The sequence below is a fragment of the Syngnathoides biaculeatus genome, chromosome 3, assembly GCF_019802595.1.
Source record: "Syngnathoides biaculeatus isolate LvHL_M chromosome 3, ASM1980259v1, whole genome shotgun sequence".
Taxonomy (NCBI): domain Eukaryota; kingdom Metazoa; phylum Chordata; class Actinopteri; order Syngnathiformes; family Syngnathidae; genus Syngnathoides; species Syngnathoides biaculeatus.
Window position 1 is genome coordinate 31,221,587 of NC_084642.1, and position 24,178 is coordinate 31,245,764.

At 39.9% G+C, this 24,178-nt stretch overlaps 1 protein-coding gene across 4 annotated transcripts in view; it reads right to left on the reverse strand.

Moving 5' to 3' along the window:
- itga11a (integrin, alpha 11a) overlaps positions 1-19,469 on the reverse strand; it is a 64,372-nt gene extending 44,903 nt beyond the window's left edge. For 3 of the 4 annotated variants that reach the window (XM_061815345.1, XM_061815343.1, XM_061815342.1), the window contains exons 1-12: positions 19,361-19,469; positions 11,752-11,866; positions 6,990-7,102; positions 6,520-6,611; positions 5,173-5,287; positions 4,968-5,095; positions 4,728-4,876; positions 4,488-4,632; positions 3,842-4,007; positions 3,434-3,504; positions 1,794-1,938; positions 785-933 (exon numbers count right to left, since the gene is read on the reverse strand). In XM_061815345.1, the coding sequence (XP_061671329.1) occupies positions 785-933; positions 1,794-1,938; positions 3,434-3,504; positions 3,842-4,007; positions 4,488-4,632; positions 4,728-4,876; positions 4,968-5,095; positions 5,173-5,287; positions 6,520-6,611; positions 6,990-7,102; positions 11,752-11,866; positions 19,361-19,433 (1,461 nt within the window). In that variant the 5' untranslated portion in view covers positions 19,434-19,469. Of the gene's footprint in view, positions 1-784; positions 934-1,793; positions 1,939-3,433; positions 3,505-3,841; positions 4,008-4,487; positions 4,633-4,727; positions 4,877-4,967; positions 5,096-5,172; positions 5,288-6,519; positions 6,612-6,989; positions 7,103-11,751; positions 11,867-18,295; positions 18,345-19,360 lie in introns of those variants that run through there. The other variant, XM_061815346.1, reaches the window with a different exon arrangement.
- Between the last annotated feature and the right edge of the window lie 4,709 nt (positions 19,470-24,178).

The window sequence follows — 24,178 nt, forward strand, 5'->3', positions numbered from 1 at the left end:
CACTGGTTTGTGCCCCCATTGGGCTGCATTCTCTATGCTCTCAATATTCTAAGCAAATGTAAGTTTGTGTTATGTGAATTTAACTGTTGTAGCATATTTGTCAAATTTCCCACTGTGGGCGCATTTCTGGATCGGCCAATTCATGGAACACCAACTATCTGATTGCTTTTTAGAAACATCTGACAATAATAAAAAAAAAATGTTTCTGACGAGATGAGGAATTAAAATTGTCTATCCAAAAATATCTGCCATTTGTGATGAGTTGTGGCTCATAGCTGTAAACTGCTATAGGATAGCCTCACGCTCACAGCTTCAGGCCAATTTCCAGCAGTGAGTGTACAGTTGTTGTCAAGAAGGGGTTGCCGCTTCATGCTACAATTTTCGGATTGCCACATCTTCTTTAAAACATCAATGTGACTGACATTGTTTTGCATTTACTGTACTGTCGAAATTACCTTTCTAATAATAAAGTGCATATTTAACAAGAACTTGGGTAAAATTTGGTGTTTTAGACACTAAACTTTAATTTTTAGATTTTTTCAGTCTTTAATCTGTAGATTTGTTTATTTGTTTTTTATTTAACAGTAATGCATTCACACATCGAGAAATTATTTCAGCTCAATTTTACTTTTGCTCACACTGCAGACGTATCAAAATAAGAAGAACATTTTCAAAAGTACAACTTTTGATGCAATGTATGTATATCCTTTGTAGAGTACAACATTTAGTGTTATTCATATTCCGCAATTAATGTGTAAAAACGGCAAGTACTTTATGTTAGTACCTGATGTCCTTTCAGGGAATGGAGGATGGTGAGGTTGCCAGGACTCTTCAAAGTGAAAATGATCACTTTGCCAGTATGGTTAAAGCGTGGCGCTCCAGCAACAAGTAGACGGCCATTTTTGGCTGACACCACTGATGTCACAGTATAACCTAATCAGAAAAATAAATATATATATATATATTATATACACACACACACAGACAATCTAAGACAACATTTGAATGTTCTAGATCGACCACACTTTCACTGTATTAAGTATGCAAATGAAGAAAAATTCCTGAAGTGAATGTGTTACATATCACTACGTAGATACAGTACTATATTTCGTTCATTGGAAGGTCACTATTGCAATGTGGAGAGCTGTAACCCAACAAATATTCTGCCTTTTCCACAATTTTTTTTGTATATTCCCACTGAAAATTCCACTTGATCAATATGTGCTTTTCCACCTCAATAATAACCCTTGTCTAGAGGTTTACTTCCACCTCATATTACGACTCCAACTGCTTTAGCTGGCAGCCTGCTGGATAAGCTTAGTTTAAAAAACCACTGATGGTTAAAACACAAGCTTTTGTGGTGGAGGAGTTAGATGGTGCTAGATGGGATGGAAAATACAGAGCGATGGTGGAGTGGGGTCTGTAACGAGGACAATGCTGAATACCTCCAAAAAAGGGGCACTTCGTTTAGTGTATCTGTAAAAACTCAACCCAAATTGGCCTGTACATAATTTTGCAAAAAACATGAATTTATTTCTTGTTGAAAACTAAGATTGTTGTGGGCTTTCAGAGTAACCTCTAATAGATGTAGCTGATATAAATAAAAGCAGTCCAACTTGGAGTAACTACAATATCCGAATGAAGTCCAACATATTACTAAATACATCAAGTTAAATGAACTTGTGTCAATGGCAGAGATCATTTCAGTACATACTGTACTTAAAAAACCCAGAATAAACTAATTAAATGAAACTAACTAATGAAATAATTCATAAATTTGGATTGATACTCACCCAAGTAGGCCCCATGGTTTTTGAGCTCCTCTGGAAACTCTTGTGCATAGGAAGCTTTTGGAGGAACCATCTTCCCTTGCCGTGTCTCTTTTAACACTGCCCCGTTCCAATCATAAGCCCCGACAGCTCCTACCAGAGTTCCATCCTACAGGTGGTAGAAATTTGAGATCTTTGGTGAAATATCACACAGGTATTCACTGCACTGTGTCTCCTTAATTGTTATAATTTGTGTCTAGTGTGGAAAGAGAGTGATAATAAAAAAGCCACAATCATTCCATTTTTGTAGCAATTTGTCTGATTTTGATTGTACCATATAAGCCTTAGCTTTGTTCAGGATTTGTGTTCTATATCTCTAATATTCATATTCCAGTTATATGATAATCTTCAAAGGTTTCTTTCCTCTTTGTTGACCTCTTGTGTTGAAATCCATATTGATTACTTTTGGTTTACTTTTTTCCCCGAGAGGTTATGTGAAGGATCCACTTTATTGTCTTGTCATTTTCTACAAACATAATAATCCTGTGGACCGCAAATGTTAATGGAATATATTATGCATTTCAACATTTTTTTTTCTCAAAGGTTGAGCATGCTATGCAGCTGGATAAACTATAAATGCTGATGTATAAAATGTCTGGGTAGTATCTGACATTAGCAGCTTGCAGTCTCCAAAAACCATCTGTGCCTTCAGGACATTCTTCCTTTTTAAAACCCAACATTCCTTCCAATATGTTATCCTACTTTCAACTCTCAGGTTGACTGCTGTGGAGCATCAATGGAATCTGGCCTTGCGGACACAATTTCCAACCATTTCTGTCACTCGTTTGCAAATTCTCTGCTATTTTCAGTGTAAGTGGGATAAATGGATTTGTCTCTCGACAAACCTAAAAGACAAAACATTCAGCCATTGAGGTAACATTTATACAGCTGCTATCGTGTCCAAGATGTGAAATATGCCTCCTTCTCTCACAGGGTGTTGTACTACTACCCCAGGCAAGACTCATATCTAATGTGTCAGTGTCCTAGATATTGTATACATAGTGATTTACGATCCTCATCTTGATAAGAGTTAGTGCTTTGTCTTTTGCTGTCTTCATTTCTGACTACTCTCTGTTAACCTTGTTCAGTTCGACTGATCGACTCTGCACCTTAATAAATATCCATTAATAAAATGAAGAAACCACAGCAGCATCTTAAAAGGACCACACTGTTCCGGCATTAAAGAGATACACATCCTCCTTTACGCTTGACCTAACAGCCGAACAGGACAAAAAACAACAACAAAATAAAACCTCCCCAGCCCCCTTCTGCTGTGGCACCCAGACCAACATCGCAAAGCAAAAAGCAATAACAAAACGGACTAATTGTGTCTCAACTCCAAAGAATAAGACAAGCAGTGTTTTAGTTCTTATTTTCATACGGCTGAGGTGGGAAGCAATATCAGTATTTTCGGCCAGGGGCCCCTAAATAAAGATGACAAGACCTTTGAATCCCCCTGGAATTTCTTAGTGGGAGTGAAAATGGAGGAGGAGACGTTGTTATGTAGTAAAAATTGAGACTGTATTTCTTCAAACAATGACAGACAGTAGGACACAAGGAAGTCAGACAGTAGGAGACCATGCAGTAGCATAAGTGCGACTCACCTCAACATTGTGAGCAGAGAATCCAGCTTGAGACATCTGGAGGCCAAATGCAGTCCCATTTTTACTGGTTCCTGTGTAAACAAATGAGTCTTCAAGGCCTCAGAAGCACAGAGAGTTAATTTTTTACTCCATACTCATGGAGAGCAATGACACTGGCTTGGCATTTTGAAAATCTGATCTTTTCTACGTATATAATACATACTCTGACTAAATCTCAATTGAGCGTCACAATAATGTTATTTGACTACCAAAATAGGAGAAACCGCTTTATCGTTTTCGAGGCTTGGCAGCAAAACACGCAGCGGCTTGACAATGACTGGAGTTCTATTGAACAACCCCCACAACTTTGACACATTTTTGATTCTCAAAGAAAAAACATTTGAATAAATAAAGGATTATCGAGAGAACCTTCTAAACTGAAGATGCGTTCGCCAAGTGCATCCACAATGTCCTTCAGTGCTGACTCATCTGTCACGTTAAAAAAGTGTTTGTCATCCGGGTCACTGGCAATGTATTTGATCTCATTGAGGAATGCCTCAGGGTTAATTCCTCGCCGGTTGTAGTAGCCAAGAACCTGTGACGACACAAGCAACGTTCAGCAAGGTGCAGAAAGGCTTGACTCTTCCAATCACTAAATATGGAATGCAATTAGGCATATCACCATTCAATTAACCTTGAGAAAGTCACAATGATTTCTCGTCTAATGATTTTGCATTCACAAACTCTATTTAGTTTTTTATCATTAGCTCAAAGATGCTGTTGATGTAATCTACTATGCGATAAGCAGGAAGCAGTAGAAGTACAAACCACAGTATAATGGGGTCTGGACAACATCATTTACACCTTTAATTGCACTTCCACTCAGCAGAGTTTGGGGTTGATTGTTTTTGGCTCTATGGTTAATATTAGAGTCCAATATGAACTGATGAGGTCATTACAGTAAATGTGCCAATACTGCTTTAAAGCTGCTCTGGAAACTCAGTAGCCACCAGAAAAAGAAACCTCATAAAACAGGAGCCCAAGCCCAGGTGAAAACTAAATCTGGCAGACTCACAGCTATGGCATAACGGGTGATGCCATCCTTCTCACTCTCCTCGATGGCTGGCTGGAGGTCAGCGCTATCATGTGACTCTCCGTCAGTTATCACTATCATCACTTTCTTGGCACCACGTCGGCCTCCCTGCTTGAAAGCTTCAGATCTGTGACAGCAGAATGAACTACATTTTCACGAAATGACATTCGAGATTGATGAAGAAATAAGCTTCGGGTTGATATACAGAATGATGGCAAGTACCGTGCAATGTTGATGCCAAGAGCTGTGTTAGTCTCCTCTCCACCCCGCTGGTCAATACTGCGTGCTCTCTTAACCACTTCCTCAACAGATTTGAAATCATTGAGTTTGAACTCGTGCACAACTTTTTCACCGTACTGAACAACTCCAACCTGGCCAAAGAGACAGCGTAAAGAAAAAAAAAAAACACAGTTGGTACAACTCCAGTTAAACAACACGTTGTGGAAATAAAAAAGGAAACACCTGAATTTGACCTGGTCCAATATAGAACTTCTGCAGAATGTTGATGAGAAAAGCCTGCACTTCATACCAAGGGTAGATGGAGTTTGAGCCATCCAGAACGATCACTATGTCCATATAGGTCTCACACCCTAAAAAAAAAAAAAAAATTATAATAATAAAATGGAATTATACCCATAGAAATAACTATTCGGGTCAGGGCACTTACTCTGGAAGGCAGGTGCAATTGTTCTGGAGAACTTGAAGCTAGCATTAACTCTGGAGCATATACCAGTGCTGTAGTAAGAGCTGCCACACTCATAAGACCAAAGTGGGCCACAAGCCTGAAACATGGAAGAATGTTATATAACGGTAGTATACACTATGCAGTATAAGTCAAATCGTATCGCATCGTTATTGTATTGGAGTATAAAAAATGGTGCTATGTTAATCAGGAGATCATACATTTACTGTATGTTGATATTAGCTGAATTTTCCAAAATGTTTTTTATTCTAGTTTTTCCCTCGTGATGTTTTACGGTGGTGGCACGGTGGTTCAGCTTTTAAAGTGTTGGCCTCACAGTTCTGAGGTCCCGGGTTCAATCCTGGACCCGCCTGCGTGGGTTTCCTCTGGGCTCTCCGGTTTCCTCCCACATCCCAAAACCATGCAACATTAATTGGACACTCTAAATTGCCCGTAGGTGTGATTGTGAGTGCGACTGTTTGTTTCCATGTGCCCTGCGTTTGGCTGGCAACCAGTTCAGAGCATACCCTGCGGCCTGCCCGATGACAGCTGGGATCGGCTCCAGCACTCCCTGTGACCCTCGTGGGGGTAAGCGGCAAACAAAATAGATGGATGGATGTTTTGCGATAAAGTGTACGAATACATTTCCCATGTCTGTGATTGGCTGGCGACCAATACACGGTGAAACGCTGCCTCTCGCCTTACAATAGCTGGGATAGGCTCCAGCATGCATGCCACCCTAGTGAGAACACAGTAAGTGATACGGAAATTAATGAATGAATGAATGAATGAAAGTACAGTTGTCTGGATTTTAAATCAATAGGTTTCGTTCCAATAACACAATCACCCATCAAACCGCAAATAATTTGATAATGATGATGATGATGAAGATGCTATTTTGAGCAAAATGGAGCACATTTTGGACATTCACCAATATAAGCGAACTCAACTTCTTGTATTCTATTTATGTATTCTCACCCAACTGTCTCCCCCCTCCCAAAAAAAAATCTGATGGACGTGAGAGCATATTTAGAGAACAATACTAATATTTCTTAATCTACGTATTATTTGTGTTGTTTGTTCAAAGATGTGTTGAGGCAGACTCTATACCACCTGAGGCAGGAAAAGTAGATCTGAACTAAAATCTCTGAATGCCAGTGTGTATTTTTTTTCACGTGAGAAACATCGGTTATACATGGATGATACATAAACACAAACAACTTTAGTGAATTGAGAATTTTTGCAAGGAAAAGCACTCTCATTATGGGAATTCCTCTTTTTTCCATATCCTACATTTGAAGATCAATTCACCGTCTATTAAGATGGCCTCACCACAAAACTGTTGTCTTTCGGATTGGTAGTCAGTGTCATTCCCAACCGCATTTTGTCTTTCCGCTCAGATACATTGGTCAGCGATATCCTTCCTTGATGGAAAACAAGAGATGATCTCAGAATAAAACAAAAATTAAAAACAAAAAAATAATATATACAAGGAGTACTTCCCCCTTTTTTACAACAGTGGTGTCTCATCCAAACTAACGATAGAGTTCTGTGACAAGACTCCTTATGCATAATTAACAGGCTTAACGCACGACTTTTGTGTGACTTCACATGCCATGTGGTGACATTAGTGACGCAAAACACATGGAAATGTAAAGAACCCATAAAACTGTAAAATGAGGAATGGCTGCATTGGTACCATGTCTGCCTCACACATGCCACCTTGTTTAGTGCGTCACATGCAAGGGAACGTGCAACTTGGGTGCACTCTGTTAAATCTTAGTGATATTCTGTTACTTTACCTAAGTTAAGCTTGGTGCAACCATTTCCATTGGTTCGTTTGGTTAGTGAGCATTTATAAATATCCCCTGTTTGGTAAGCACCGTTCATTTCATACGGTGCGCCGACTAATAACCTGCAAAAACACAGCATAAAATAAGAAGTAAACATTAATAACTTCAATGTGTCCTTTCTTGAGAGCAGCAACCTAGGCAACAGAAAGAGAGCCAATTATGTCAATGACTCATAATTTTCTGTGAAACATACACATGAATAAACTGACATAAGCAATGGTACAGTAAACATTGCAGTTTAATTTGAAAGGACATGATATGCATGTAAATTCTTGTCAAATAAACTGACTGAACAGGAGAAATTATTACACAGTTTGAACACAGGTATCTCACTATTCAGTTTATTATATCATCATTTAAGCATTACGATAGCACGCACAATATTGAACAAACCCCCACATATAACATATAGATAGCTGTATGTTAGTCTAATTTATTAGAAGTAAGTATGTGCGCGCAACAGTATGGATGAAAAATGGAAAGGCAGTTGGTCCTGATGACATGGTGGAGGTATGGAAGCAATTTGGTGAGATGGCTGTGGAGTTTTTGACCAACTTATTCAACAGAATACCAACGAGTGAAAAGATGCCTGAAGAATGGAGGAAACGTGTTGTAGTTCCCATTTTTAAGAACGAAGGCGATGTTCAGAGCTGTGGGAATTATAGAGAAAAAAGATGATGAGTCACACAATGAAGTTATGGGAAAGAGTAGTGGAGGCTAGACTCAGGACAGAAGTAAGTATCTGCGAGCAACAGTATGGTTTCATGCCTAGAAAGAGTACCACAGATGCATTATTTGCCTTGAGGATGCTCGTGGAAAAGTACAGAGAAGGTCAGAAGGAGCTCCATTGTGTCTTTGTGGATCTAGAGAAAGCCTCCGACAGAGTACCAAGAGAGGAACTGTGGTACTGCATGCGTAAGTCTGGTGTGGCAGAGAAGTATGTTAAAATAGTACAGGACATGTATGATGGCAGCAGAACAATGGTGAGGTGTCCCTTAGGTGTGACAGAGGAATTTAAGGTGGAGGTGGGACTGCATCAGGGATCAGCTCTGAGCCCCTTCCTGTTTGCAGTGGTAATGGATAGGCTGACAGATGAGGTTAGACTGGAATCCCCTTGGACCATGATGTTCGCAGATGATATTGTGATATGCAGTGAAAGCAGGGAGCATGCAGAGGAACAATTAGAAAGATGGAGACATGCACTGGAAAGGAGATGAATGAAGATTAGCCGAAGTAAAACAAAATATATGTGCGTGAATGAGAAAGGTGGAGGGGGAAGAGTGAAACTCCAGGGAGAAGAGATAGCGAAGGTGGACGACTTCAAATACTTGGGGTCAACAATACAGAGCAATGGAAAGTGTGGTAAGGAAGTGAAGAACAGATCTTGATATAAATCTAATTTTCCAACCAATCTGTCTAATTTGTGCCACATGCCAGAAATCTTGCTAGGTCCGCCAGTCAGACCCCATCTGCCTCCAACTTCTGCCCCTGTTGTCCATCCCATTTAGGTCTATGGGAATTGATATTGTTGCAGACCCGTGGAGACCAGCAGTACATTTTGGTGCTCTATGGTTGTGCTTTACACAGAAGCTTCTCTCTTGAACGAAGAACAATGTTACCCAAGATACTAAGACAGTGTGCACCCTGCTTGCTTCACACCTCTTTACATTTTTCTTGATGATAAGTTCATTTTTCTTCTTCCAAAGATATTAGAAGAAGCGACTCCTGAATATTTTCAAACTTGTGCGACTGTACTTTTGCTTGTAAACTCAGTCAGTTGTTGCTATTTTCCAATATTTTTTTATACCCCCTTATGATTATGCGCATGTGGCCTGCTATTACAATAATCCACAGTAACCATTCAATTATGAAGTTTAGGATGTCACGCCCTCAGTATGCCTGATTTCTTTTGGCACATCCATTTGACGCGCCCACACAGCATCTGAGAGCTGAAAATTGGGCCTTATTATTCAAGTTTTAAAGCCTGACTATATATACACTTAATACTGAATGTAACTTTTTTTTGATACAGTCGAACTTATCATGCTTGTTAACATTACTTTTATCTGTGGTATATCAAATTCACATGACATTTTTTGGGCCTGTGTAATGCCATGTTAATAGATTCAATGATAGTTTTATGAATAATCAGTTTAATTTATATTTTCGGGGAAATACCTAAATTGTTTGTATGCAGTTTTACCAGTAGCTACAAACAAAGCTAAAACAAGCTCTCTACATTAAACTTAATGGTAAAAGCTATGAGCTGCTAGCAACAATTTCCAGCATGCAAATTGTGCAAATAAGTAAACGGTTAAAGGTCAAAGCCATCAATTTATTCTCTGGCAGGCTGATTAGGGCGTTATAGTTCACGAAGTGCATATGAGCAGTAATGACCCGTTCTTGATAGGGTGACCTCTTTATAGGTTGCTAACTCTTTCAGCAGAGCACAGTCACAAGTCCAGGCTTAAAACATATATGTCAGTATTCCTTTCAGAGCATTTAGGGCTTACAACAACTTTAATAAAGGAGTACACGTACACACATGCGCACGCACACACACAAGCACACACAATGAAAACCTCTCAGCATTTCGCCAGATTCAAGCTTTGAGGTTTGAGGTTGATTTTATTGGCAGTTGTAGCTTCTTGCATACAATACTCTCTTTCACTTCAATATACACACGAGCAAAGGCCATGACTAGCCAGATCTGCCTCAAGCTGAAAGAAGATTAATGACATGACAAACAGTCAAATAAATCAGCAGAGGACAGTGCATGAAGTACCGTATTCCCCCAACCATAATTGCCTGTCATTTTTTACCACTTAGGCCAGAGTAAAATGAAATACTATTTTTTTAAATGTCTCATGCATTCTTAAAATTGCAACATGGAAATGAACAGTGTTGTTACTCCTATGATTGAACACTTAGACATTAACTGATGGCTTTTTCAAAGATGTTTTAAATATTTGCATAGTCTGTGCACCCCAATGCCAGTGCTGATTCCATCCGTCCATCCCTTCTCAACACTGTTTTGTCCTGGTTAGGGTTGCGGGGTGCTGGAGGCTATCCTGGAAGACTACACCCTGAGCTGGTTGCCAATCAGTTGCAGCGCACTGCTGACTCCGAATAGACATTTAAAAAAAATTTAGCCATCCATTTTCTTTTCTGCTTATCCTCATTAGGGTTGCAGCTATGCTGGCTCCTATCCACGCTATACTCAAGTGAGAGGCTGGGTAGTCCCTGAACTGGTTTCCAGCCTATTGCAGGGCACATTTAAACAAACACTCACACTCACATTCACATCCATGGGCAATTTAAAGTCTTCAGTCATCCGACCATGCATATTTTTAGGATTTGGGAGGAAGCCAGAGTAGTCGTACAAAACACACGCAGGCATGGGGAGAACTTGCAAAGTTTACACAGGCAGAGCTGGGTTTTTATCCCCAGACCTCAGAACAGTGAACCCAACATGCCACCAAACACTTTTTTTTTCCCAAATCCATCCATTATCCAAGCCGCTTTTCCTCACAAGTGTCACAGGAGAGCCAGAGCCTATCCCAGCTAGCTTCAGGCGAAATCATGGTTGTGCTGGACCACAGTTCCTCTTGCATCTCAATTATAAATTTCACCAACTCATTTAATTACCCGGTGGCACAGTGGATCAGCTGGAAAGTGTTGGCCTCACAGTTCTGAGGTCCTGGGTTCGATCCCAATCCCGCCTGTTTGCAGTTTCCATGTTCTCCCCGTGCCTGTGTGGGTTTTCCCCGGGCACTCCAGTTTCCTCCCACATTTCAAAATTATGCAACATTAATTGGACACTCTAAATTGCCCCTAGGTGTGATTGTGAGTGCAGCTGTTTGTCTCTATGCACCCTGCGATTGGCTGGCAACCAGTTCAGGGTGTGCTCTGCCTCCTGCCCGTTGATACCTGGGATAGGCTCCAGCACTCCTGCAACCCTCTGAGGATAAGCAGCTAAGAAAATGGATGGATGGATTTAATTACCCAAAATGTAACTTTAGTTTTTTTCTGTGAAACATTTCATTTTTGGCTCAATTGCTTCACTTTACTATCAGTGTAATGGTCATGTGTCCAAATAGTTCACCAGTACCATTTTTAAACGGTAAATTTATCATTTTTAGGTGTAATATCATATGCAACGGGTATCTGTCTACCATTATTCACTAAAATAAAATAGCATATATTCATTTCACTCTTTTAAACATTCTGAGAAATTGAAATTCTCCCAATGTTCCCAGTCTGTCACCTGGGACAAAAATAATGAATACGGATGCATAACTACATATTCACAGAAGTAATGTGTTTCACACATGCAGCTTAACAATTTGCCAATACCAAACCTCTTTTCAGAAATATTATGAGGATGACAGTCCCACTGCACCATGTGGTCAATGAATATGTGTGTGTGTATGTGTTTGAGAGAGAGAGAGTGCGAGAGAGAGAGAGAGAGAAAGCGGGAGATAGAGAGAGAGGAAGAGTGCGAGCGAGAGAGAGTCAGATTCTGTTTACTTTATGAGGTAATATGATAAATGGGAGGCATCCATCCAATTCCTTGCATCCAGCACAAAGTCATTGGGGCAAGGGCAGAAATGAGTTCCGTAAGGTCACATGGAAAATCAAAATAGAAAATGAGTTCTAGAACTCTTGAGGATCTCAGGAAGCAAAATTTTAAAAACGATGAGTATCTTACCATTTTTCTCCACCAAACGCCACATGTTGCTGAACAGTGTATCCAAACTGGGCTTGCTTCGGTCCTTTGATGATCCTGTGTTTTGTTGTGTCAATGTTAAAGCAGTCACTACACCCTGGAAAAAAAGGACGAAAATGACTTTCTTTCAGTAATTAAATACAAATGAATCTATCAATATGCAAAGTTATTCAGCTATAATTGAGTAATTGTTAGTTCAGACACCTCTTTATATACAGTACTTGTACTCTTGATATTCAGCTCCTCATGATAGTTTTCCCCCTAAAAATTATTAAACTCTGGCTGGCCAATAAGACCATCTCTAAAATCTTAATTCATTTTCCGAACTGGTTGCCAGGCAATCGCAGGGCACATGGAGACAGAAAAAAAGACACACTGACAATCACACCTAGGGGCAATTTAGAGTATCCAATTAATGCATGTTTTTAGAATGTGAGAGGAAACCGGAGTGCCCTGGGAAAACCCATGCAGGCACATAGAGAACATTGCAAACTCCACACAGCCAGGGCCGGGATTTAAACCCTGGTCCTCAGAAATATGAGGCCAACGCTGTAACTCCACCGTGCCGCCTCTAAAATATGAACTTTCATAATCTCAGTTTAAGAGAGAGGTTGTAAAATTTTACATTAACCCCCATCGGGTCGGTAGTCCCTCAGTCTTTCAGGACTTGAGCTATGAAGGATTTTGACTGCAGAGCAGCTGGAAGAGTGTGGGAATATTTCAGTGGCATGCTAACCGGCGATGACGTGATGTTGAGCCAGAAGTCCACCACCAGCCAAATTGATGAGTGAGCTGGATGAGGATGTGCAGACTGAACATGGAATGAATTCAAGGGCTGGTGATTAACTGCTCATGTTAGGGTAGTTGTTTTGAAGCGTTAGCGTATCAAATTGTATTGTGGTTCACTGCTTTTTACACCTGTGTGATGCTTAAAAATGTTAACAAACTAGATGCACAAAACAAATGTACCAAAAGAACTTTTATTATTCCATCCCCAACACTCACTATAAAGTTAAAACGTTTAAACGTGTTTCATTGTATTAGAGTGGTTTTTAAATATTACTCAGCACTCCCTTGTGATGATAAGTGGCTCAGATAATGGATGAATGGCTAAATCCTATTCATTCCCATTAATGAAATGAAAAAAAATACCTTGAAGTGTTTTGATATCTAATGATATCTGACGGGCATTTATTTGACTTGAACCTTCGCTGTTTACTTAATTGTGTTGTTGTGGATGCTAGAAGGTGGGGGGGATGAATACAAACAATTTTCAGTATAATGACAACATTTTTATCATTGCTATATTTGCACTAAAATGTGAGATTTCAATTTAAAGTACTATTGTAAATTATATTGTGCTCTGCAGGAGCCAGCTTTATTTGTATCTCAGGGCTTCACAAGCCAACATTTGACAAAAATAAATGACATCCCCCGAACAACCCTCCCTCCAAGGATTATCATTATCTTTACCTACCCAAAATTCTAATTGGAAATGAAAAATAACTCTTCATTTGACATACATAATCTGATAAAATATATTGTTATTGGTCACAATTTTGGCAAACCATTTTATATATTCATCCATCTATTTTCTGAGGCACTTATCCTCACGAGGGTCATGGAAATGCTGGAGTCTATCCCAGCTAACAACGGGCAGGAGGTGGGGTAGACCCTGAACTAGTGGTCAGCAGCCAGGGCTCATGAAGACAGACAAAAGTCGCATTCACAATCACAATAAGGACAATTTAGAGTCTCCAATGAATGTACAGTATATTTTTTGGGATGTGGGAGGAAACCTGAGTGCCTGGAGAAAACCCACGCAGGCATGGGGAGAACATGCAAAGTCCACATGGGGGGCAGGATTTGAACGCCGGTCCTCAGAACAGTGAGGCCAACACTCTACAGCTGTGGCACCATGCTGCCCCATTTTATATAATTTAATCAAAATATAAATCAATTTAGTATTTCAGTCACCCACAATGAGATGAAGATCAAAGAAAATTTAAGCCAAAAAGAAATATGTTGAGCATTTGCATATGGTCCCGTTCCTTCTTCTCAAAGTATGCATGCATTTGATTACTAGTGAACTGACTGCTTTCAAACTGAGCCTTGCATTTCATCCCTCCACAGCAACATCCAACAATTCATTCTCCACTGTGACAAACATATATTCAGACCACAACTCAGGGTGCAGAGCATGTAAAACGCACTGTACAAAACACTTTATTACATTTCTTCATTACATACTGTATGCACACAATCATTTCCACACTGTTTTGCAATGTGCTAAGTTTCAGTTTGAAAAAAACATGACAATGTTCAACCATACAGAAAACGCTAAGAACACAAAATTTTTGCTAATACAATTGCAGATCAAGGCAAATGTGTTTTCTCCATTGCGGGCTAACTGTCACTCACGTCAGCTGACAGCTATACATGGGGTGTGTGTGTGTGTGTGTTGGGTGGTGGGGTGGGGGGGGTAGAAAAGAGCAGTAAGCCTGTTTCTCATCAAAAGACCAGACGCAGAGTACAATGTTCTAGAAATTTGACATGACACACATAAGATCCATGCAGACGTTTTGCATTTGCATCTGAGGACTTTATGAAGAATTTTGATTTTATATTGCTCAGTGAAGAGGTGGAAAAGCCAACCAACAAACACCCAGTGCTGCGCTCAGTCCAGCTCTCACCGCTCATCTTTCACAGCCTTTATCTGCTGCTGATCCTTCACTGGTTGCCAGACCCTTTCTGTCTACAGGGCTTAAAAAAGCTCAAGGATCCCACTGACCTCTACAGTTGAACTGACAATAAATGAACTTCCACTGGATTCTGTTACATTGCACATTGAGTCAAACGACAGAAACAGCACTGTATACAAGAGAATCTTGGATTTTTGATGAAAGTAGATTCATCCAAACATTTTCTCAATGTTCAGTGACATAGTTGAGTAGAGAGCGAAAGAGCTTCTCATCTGGCTTAACCACCACAAGCTCCTCCTTGTTACATCCCAGCAGTTCTTGTCCACACACTGCAGGGCTTATTCAATCACTCACTCACATGCTAAACATCTCAGATCTCTCCCCCCCATATGTGAGCCTTTTTTCCCTTAGAGGAACTTTATGTTGAATGCAAACAACAAAGTGAAGGAATGGAAATGTGCAAGACAAATAACAGATTTGAGCAAATTATTAATTACTATTAATGTAGTCAATCAATAATAATTGGTCACATTTTTGTGTGTCTGTCCACTTTATGCCCAAAATATGGGGTTCATTTTAGTCCACATTAGGAGAAGAGGGGACAGTGTAACCTCCAGATTGCACTTTCTGATATGTACAAACCAAACCTCTTGAAATGTGTCTTTGGTGGAATACTCTGTTATAACAATGCATTTCTAAGGAAATCCTCTTGAATACACAAGCAGCATTTTTCCAGTGAAGGAGATGCCGCCAACATCGCACTGCCTTCTTTGAAAGGTGCAGCATTCAGCCAAGCTTGTTTCTTGTTTTTTTCCACACTCTGACCTTTAAATCAACCTTGCACATGCATATTCTAGGAAAATGACTTAACAAAGCGTTCCCCAAAATTTTCTAGGGTGCAGTTCAGCTGTTGCTGACAAATATCAAGGGGGATCTTAATTTTAGAATAGCAAAGTGAAGGTTTGGCACATTTTACTTTGGAGAAATACACATCAACTGTGCTGTTCATTTCTCAAATACACATTCTGTGGCTTAATTTACAAGGGAATTAAAATGGCTTTCCAAAGGTATATAATGCAAAGGCAATAGGAAATGATCGACTCAGCACAAATGTGTGACCTCTATTTTTCTTATGATATATTCAAGGAAGGATGGTGATGGAATTGGTGACACGGTGGAGAAGCTGGTAAAGCGTTGGCTTCAAAGTTCTGAGGACCCGGTTTCGATCCGAACCCCACCTCTGTGGAGTTTGCATGTTCTCCCCGTGCCAGGAAAGGTTTTCTCCGGGCACGCCGGTTTCCTCCCACATCCCGAAAACATTGCAACATTGATTGGACACTCTTAAGTTGCCCCTGGGTGTGGTTGTGATTGTGACTGTCTCCATGCGACTAGCTGGCAATCATCTTCAACGTGTACCCCGCCTCCTGGATGGATGGATGGATGGATGGATGGATGGAGGATGGATGGATGGATGGATGGATGGATGGATGGATGGATGGATGGATGGATGATGGATGGATGGATGGATGGATGATAGATGATGATGATGGAATTGCGAAATAAATATACTTGCCTTTATGTATGTTGGGTATGTACTGAATGTCTAACTTACTGTTTCTGTTGGCTCTCTGTCTAAAGGCACATTCCATTGAGACCCTTGTTTGCTATTTGAACTGCAGAGCATTGGTTTTTGAGCTTTAGGTTGTCACATGACCGAGAAAAACTATCTGCGTAATTCTGTTAATCTATGTCACTGCACCAAATACATCATTAGAGTTCATAATTGAGGTTTAATTATGAATCACTAACATTTATCATCCCAGTTGTCACTGGAAGAGATATTGGACTTTGAAAATCTCACAAAGCAGCAAAGTATTTAAGTTGTCCTGGTATGTAACCTACCAAACATGTTCTAAAGCAGAAAACATTAGTTATTGCAGCGAGATGAAGGTGAACCTTGCATTCTGAAATAGTTATATATTGTAGATAAGTGATGATAAGTGTTTTGTTTTATGTTATTTTGTTGTTATTTTTGTTTTTTTTTAATGTCAGAGGATATAATCCTGTTTCACATGATTGGGTGAAAGGTTTCCCACTCTGCTCATCCTCATCTGGAAATCTGTGCAGCTGTGCAACAGTTTGTAAAGGCCGCTTCATCTGAACAGATGTTTGCTACAATGTGCATTCCTTAGATAGAGGATATTTAGACATGCAAGTAAAAAACAAACAAGCATCTACTTTCCTAGTTCTTTTGCAAGTATTTGCGAAACCTCAGTCTCAGCACACTTTATGATTGGCAACCATTGATGTTTGTCGATCAATTTACTGATCGCCATGGTTTCATTTACTTGGTTCCACAAAATCTCCAGTAAAATAAATAGGCATGATAATTTCAAAGGCATGGCTGTGATCTCTTCATGTAAATATTGACACATTCTCTATACGCGCATTTCCTGTTGGACAAAGCCTACTCAAGTTAAACTGCTGTTTCATCTCACTCCTAAACTGAAGTTTATGTTTATCAAGAAACAATAATGCTTTACAAGAGGGAGAAATCAGGTTAACACTGCAGATAAAAAAAAAAATGCATACAAATTTTGTCACCTTGAAAGTTTTTTGTCATAACCACTCTTGAGGTGTGGTTTTTTTTTTTTTTGGCAGTAAAACTAGAAGACCAGGAATTTCCACAGGAACAATAATGTGCTACCATGAACTGAGTGAAAGCTTAGACACGGACAGGAAAAAAGTAAGAGCAAATGAAAAGGGGATTCCAGTTTCCATTTCAAGTTGCTAAGGTGGCAACGCAATTTAATATTCCAAGAAATGTCAGCCTGTGTTAAATGCGAGGTTGGGGTCTTGTTGGGTTTCCTGTGTACCTGCTTTCATGCCCAAACAAATAAACCTAAAGTCGGTACTCCTGACATGACCCACATGAGGTCAGTGCTGAATTTGGCCCAAAATCAGGCTGTAGGAGCTCTACCACAGACTCAATGATGCAGAGCAGGCGCCGGTGTTCATTTTGCTCGCCACTTGTATAAGACACGCACAATTGTGATGCAGTTAAATATAGTATGCTTGAACATGAACCATATGGTTCACAGCTTTTCTCTTGTTTAGTGGATGTTTACTTCCTGTCCTGAGTTGTCTACGTGGGTGTACACGCTCATGACATAAGCCTAAAAATTAATCTCAAAATCTACAGGGTACAAAATTTTTCCATAAGTTTTCTATTTCAATGGTTTTCTCAAAAAAAAAAAAAAAAACAGTGGAGAAAACTTTGTATTAAATCATTTAGCTCCTTATATTACATTAAATGTACACCAAGGTCAATAAAGTAAAAAATTACGTATCTAAAACCAGATGTTCCTGACACACAACAGCCAACTGTGCTATGTTTAACAGGTTATTAACCCCGTGAACCAGCAAAAGACTCTTCAGCAATTCCAGCCTAGTTTCTATCACACACAGCCTCAAACCAAAAGTAAGCAGTACTAGTTCATGTTATGGTGACAAAGACATCAATATTTCTTTCCCATCAAAAAAAAATACATGACAAAGATTTTACATTTCAGCCCACCTCTCACAACTAAGCAATTCGACTGGCAATTATTGCCAATTAATTGCCAGTCGAATTTGTGGTTGAGAGAGTGAGGAAATCAGAAAAGAACAACTCTGGTGTGGAGGTTGAAGGATATTTACGGAGGTAGAAGCAAGAAAGGAAGAGAAGGCCTCTATAAAAAAAAGTGAGTGGAAGTGGATTTGCATCATATGTAAAATGTCTATATGGCTTTTGGAAGGCAAAAGGCGATACTGTATATTCTTACCTGATGAGGATCATCAAACCCTCAACCCCCATAACAGCCAAAGAGTGGACTAAAACACAGAATTGCTCTTACTTGACGACTATATGTGACAAAACAGCCATCCTCCCACTACAGACAGCATCCTCTCCTTCGCCACATACTGAGTAAGGTCAGATTCTCCCTCCCTTATGGCACAATTCCAGGCCCTAGTTACCAGAAATTCCAAAATCAAGCTCAATGTTTAGGGAAGAGAATACTTATCTTCTGCTCTGGAACGTTTGTATTTTTTACAAAATGTTGGAAGTAAAAATTCTTCTAAAGAATGTTGTCGACCCAAACCTGGATCAACATTGACATCAGAGGGCCTCTATTTTATAGAAATGGGATAACTCTTCATAGGGAAAGTAGCAACTATGTGTCGATTGTGTTGTAATAACCACTATGACTGCAGTAAAAATTCAAATGTCAACCCTGCCATTTCATGAAGGTGTTCTTAAAGTAAATATTTGTAGATGCCTTTTTGCTATGTTGTTAAATTTATTCCACACTGTCTTTTGGTGTGTCTCGTTGTGTTGCTTCTACAGTGATTTCACAAGTAATGGAACACAGCTATGGCTGAGAACCAGAATCTACACTGTCACTGGAAACTTGAATGTGAGAAGAGCATCTCCTTGCTTTCTGAGCACAGACGTCTGCTTCCAATGAGACAGGGCACCTCTGTCAGCGTCAAACAGTTAGTATACTATCAGTACTCTGTGCACTCGCCTCCCTCCTGCCACCATGATGCAAGGTCAGAAAAGGATGCTAGTCACGTTAACAGCCATTCATTCACAGAAGGTACTAAGCAATATTCTCCAAAAATACCAGGTTCATAATTTCCTATTCAGGAGGGTTACATGAGCCACAGTATTCAATGTATCTAAATCCATAACTTCACAACCAAAACTGTCAATGTCACAGTGCAGTTTAAATTTGTCGACCAAATCCGCAACAACAAAAAAACAATCACAGCCCATCATTAAACTATTAAAATAAATGAAATTGATGAGAAGCAATGACATACACACATGTACAAACTTCACTCACCTAACAGCTGGCAGCAGATCCCAAGCAGAAGTAAGTAGTAGTGCTCCATATGTTGGCTGGTGCACGCATGCATGACTGCTGTGAGTTTGTATGAGGTGGACTGAGGCAAAGAAACCCAGTGCAAAGCCCTGTTAAAGATCACACTCTGATTGACTGCAACTCTTAGTTAAAGCGCTGCCTGTGTCTCAGAGAAGGAGGAGGGGACTGCAGCTGCAGACGGAGGAGGTCCACATCTGGAGACAACAGGCAAGGAGATTTCCTAAAATGACCCGTCTGAAGGTATGGAAAAACACTTACTGTGAATGTACAGTACAGAATCAGAATCAGATTTCATGGCCAAGTATTTAACTAAATCAGTTATTGCCAGCCAGTGAGAGCATGAGATGTCATCAAATACTAAGAGTCCTACTTGAGTTCAATTCTTTACACAACACACCTGCTCTTTGTCATAAGCAGCGACTTTGGCTAATGAAATACTCAACACTGAATCCCTGCATTAAGACAAAGTACCCTGAATTAAATGACAAGGTGGTAGACAATTTAAAATAAAAAGCAATACATTTTTCAAACTTCTACTTCATATGCCATACATTCACATTTCATGGACAATATATTTGACCACTCAGATGCGGCCCGACTGTCCAAATGCCCGCACTCTGTTCTTATGAATCCCGTTTGAGTTGTAGGCAGGACAAGATCATCAGTCAGTCGCCCTGCTCTTCCAGCCTGGAAACAGTAGGACATGTCCTGCTCGGACAAGGCAGGCAATCATATTGCAGCAGGACTTGTCCTGTCTGGAACTCAAGTGAGATTCTTGACAATACACCATCCATCCATCAATTTTCAAAACGGCTCAACATGGTTGGGGTCGCAGGATGCTGGAGCCTATCCCAGCTGACTTGGGGTAAAAGGCAAACAAAACCCATAATGGTCACCAGTAACTCACAGGGCACAATAATAATGTACCTGTCCTCTACAACCATAAGTATGCTGGCATCTGAGAGGTTAAAGCAAACTGAGATAGAGCTAGTTGGCTTGGAAATGGCTGGGGGGGTTGGGGGGGGGGGCAAGTACAAATATCTGGATACTTGTTGCTAAAAAGAACACCACATCTCTTATTCGGAAAGGATTTGCATACAAGAGAGCTGACATGCTAAAAACACAGGTTCTATGCAAGTCTACTGATGTGTAGTGGTACACATTCCTGCCTTTGGTGCAGGCAGCATGTGGCAATTCCCCCCACAGTCATGGTGTCGATATCTGCTATGCGAATGACTGGCGACCAGTTCAGGGTGTAGTCCGCCTTTCGCCCAAAGCTAGCTGGGATAGGCTTCAGCTTTCCTGCAACCCTTGTGAGGATGACCATCTTGGCTAATGACATGACTATGCATGTCATGGCGAAAGCTTGTTTCACCAGAGGAAACACAACTAATCCCCGCAGTCACCTTCACCACAATCACAAAGCTGTATGAACATCTCCAAAAATCTCCCATTAGCAAATGCAGCACACACCCACACGTGCACACACACAGGCCGACAATGTGGGTCAACACATAGTGCTTGTTCTCCAACTCTTCCACTTGAGTATCTATCCATTCATTTTCTGAGTCGCATATCTTTATCCACTCACAATCACACTTGAAGGGCAATTTAAAGCCCTCAATTAATGCATGTTATTTTTATGTGGGAGCAAACCGGACTACCTGGAGAAAACCCACATCCAAACATCGTGTACAATTGACAATAAAAGTGCTTTGTACCTTGTAACTACACTTGGAGTGAAGTTTTAGGAAAGGCTGTGAGAATAAAGTAGCAAAGCTCCTTCTTCTACAAAAACTATAACATGACTACACTGAGGATATAGAAGCAAAGTTGTTAGTGAGGATTAACTGACGCCGATTCTACATAATGATAAATTGATATTATAGTGCATCGTATAGACTGCCCCCCACCAACTACTCTCTACCGAATGTGAGGTTAAACTTTTAACTAAAATTCAGTATCAAATACAAAATGATTGAGATCCACTGGTCGTTAGAATAGCGCACAGATGATCAGCATTCATCCATTTTTCAGGGTGACTGAACATTCTGAAGATTTAAATGAGTCAAGTGAAAATATCAGTAACTCAGCAGTGCTACAGCCTATCCTCGTCACAAACGTTAAGTGTTCTGTCTGACTCAAGCTAATCACCATTTTCCAACCACAACCTAATCAAAGTATTAACAGTGGAACACAAATGTGGGGTTTGTATGTTACCTCATACCCTGGCAGCTAGACCATCCATTTCTAACTACATCATGTATAATGATCCTGCTTGGGTAATAATTTATGCTCCATGTACATAATTTTCCCTGAAATCCTTTTGTGGTCATTTTATATCCCAACTTGTCTAAATGTACATCTTTTCTCGCAAAGGTTTTGTGAAAAGCCCTCCACTTTGAAAATGTCAATCCCTAGTTAACTAATGAAACAATTTCTGTTGGAACACTCTTTAAGACAAATATTCTACTTACCCAATTATCTTTTGTCATTGTGATCATGCTTAGTAATGTTTGAGAGTTTTTTTTTTATTTTATTTTTTACAAATAACATGATGCCAATCTTACATGTTAAAATACATCAGTAGCAATGTGAGGATCAAAACTAGCAAGACTTTCGTTTTAGCTTTTTCATTTTTTTAAGCTTCCACTGCCATAAAACAAGCATCACTGATCAGGTTGCTTGAAACCAAACAGTGATTCAAGTACAATCTGTCAAGAGAATGAATTAAATACAAAGATCATCAATCTATCGATTTTCTATACCACTTATCCTCAGGATAAAATAGGATAGCAGGTGTGCTCGCTGTGGTTGAGAAGTGCGCTACACCCTCACCTGGTTGCCAGCCATTCGCATGGCACATACAGTAACTAAAATAAGTATTTAGCATGTCACAATTTTTCTCACTAAATATATTTTACTTTCAAAGGTGCTATTGAACTGGCCAACTGGTATTTGTTTAATACATTGTAAAAACTCCTTTCTGGAAAAAAAAAATAGTCCCATGCATTCCTCCAGACAAACTGTCTCTTCAAATCTTCCATGGAATTCTTTTATGAAGCTTGAGTTTCAGTTCTTTCCAAAGATTTTCAATTGGTTGAAGTCAGGTGATTGACTGGCCCCCTCTAGCAGCTTTTTTTTTTTTTTTTTAAACCAATTGAGAATTTCCTTGGCAGTATGTTTGGAATGACCTACCTTGTTTTATTTTCATCATCTTCGTAGATGGCAGTAGATTTTTCCCCATTCATTCTTCCTTCAATAATGTGAAGTTTACCAGTAGCATTTGCTAAAGATAGGCCCAAACCACCATGTTCCTACAAACTTCGTTTTTTTTTAGGATGGTGTGCAGTGTCATTTCTCCTCCAAAATGGGTGTGGAGTATGACATCCACGGCACGGTGGTGCAGCTGCAAAGCATTAGCCTCACAGGTCTGAGGACTTGGGTTTAATCCCAGCCCTCCCTGTGTGGAGTTTACATGATCTGGTCGTGCCTGAATGGGGTTTTCTCCGGGCACTCCGGTTTCCTCCCGCATCCCCAAAAACGTGCATTAATTGGACACTCTACATTGGCCCTAGGTGTTATTGTGAGTGCGACTGTTGTGTGAGTATTAACTGATGTATGGATTACTTGAGTTGTTCCCAACATCTGGTTAAAGTTTTAGGACAATAGGAAGTATATTTAGTGAGAAAAATGGTGCCCTATTAAATTCTTATTTCAGCCACTGTATAGACAAACAACCATTCACACTCACATTAACACCTGGGGGAATTTAGCATCTTCAAATAAACTAGCATGCATATTTTCTGAATGTCCAAGGAAACTGGACAAAACCCACATAGACACAGGGAGAACATGCAAACGTCATAGTAATGTAAACTCCACAGCGGCAGTGCACTTGTCTTCATGAATCCTGAAAGTAAAACTGCGTGGTAAAAGGTAGGCATCGGTGTGTATAGGGCACAAATAATCATTCACATCAGATCTTATAAAAACAAAAACAGAAGGGTTGGGACTCAAGTAGACTAAATATTCCTAAATTGGAGTGGAGTTCAAGGGGTTGCCTGCATTGTTTATAATTAAAACATAAAAGCATTCTTTCAACAAATGTTACATAATCATGATTCTTGTCATCTTTTGTGGGTATAGAAATGATCTCAAGTGTCCCCCGGAGCAAGACAGACAATAAATTGTTTCAAAAATTTCAAAGTGAACTGCTGTGAATGAAGGCCATGTGCCATTCCCATTTAAAGATCTGTCAGTGATCAGAGAGAACAGAAAGCAATTCTCCCTATTGCCTTTCTGCAAAACCAAAGTTGCGTTGAAGATTTTGAGGTTACTGTTAGGAGATGGCCACTGGAGAGTACTAGATTGTGGAATTTTAAAATGTGCTACATACAAATTATAAACAACCCAGTCAAGCCAAAGTGCCAATACAAAGGAGCGTAGCCTGAAATTAACATTGAAAAGGAGGGGTACTTACCTATCTAGACCCTCCCCAACATCAAAGCACAACTGCAAGTGATTACTGCATGTGAATCACCCTAGATTACCTGTGAGTGCAATATATGCCTTTCTCCTCAGGAGTGAACAGAATCTTTATCCAGACACCAGACAAGTCCTCTGGGATCAAATGCAAAGAAGCAAAGTACTAATCCCCATCAGAGTTCAGGTGGATGCATCCCTCATGTTGATTTTCCGCATCTAATACCTATGAACGTGGTATCAAGTCTGACACCTCCAAGACTGCTAGAAGTAGTTTTGGCTCATATACTTCTG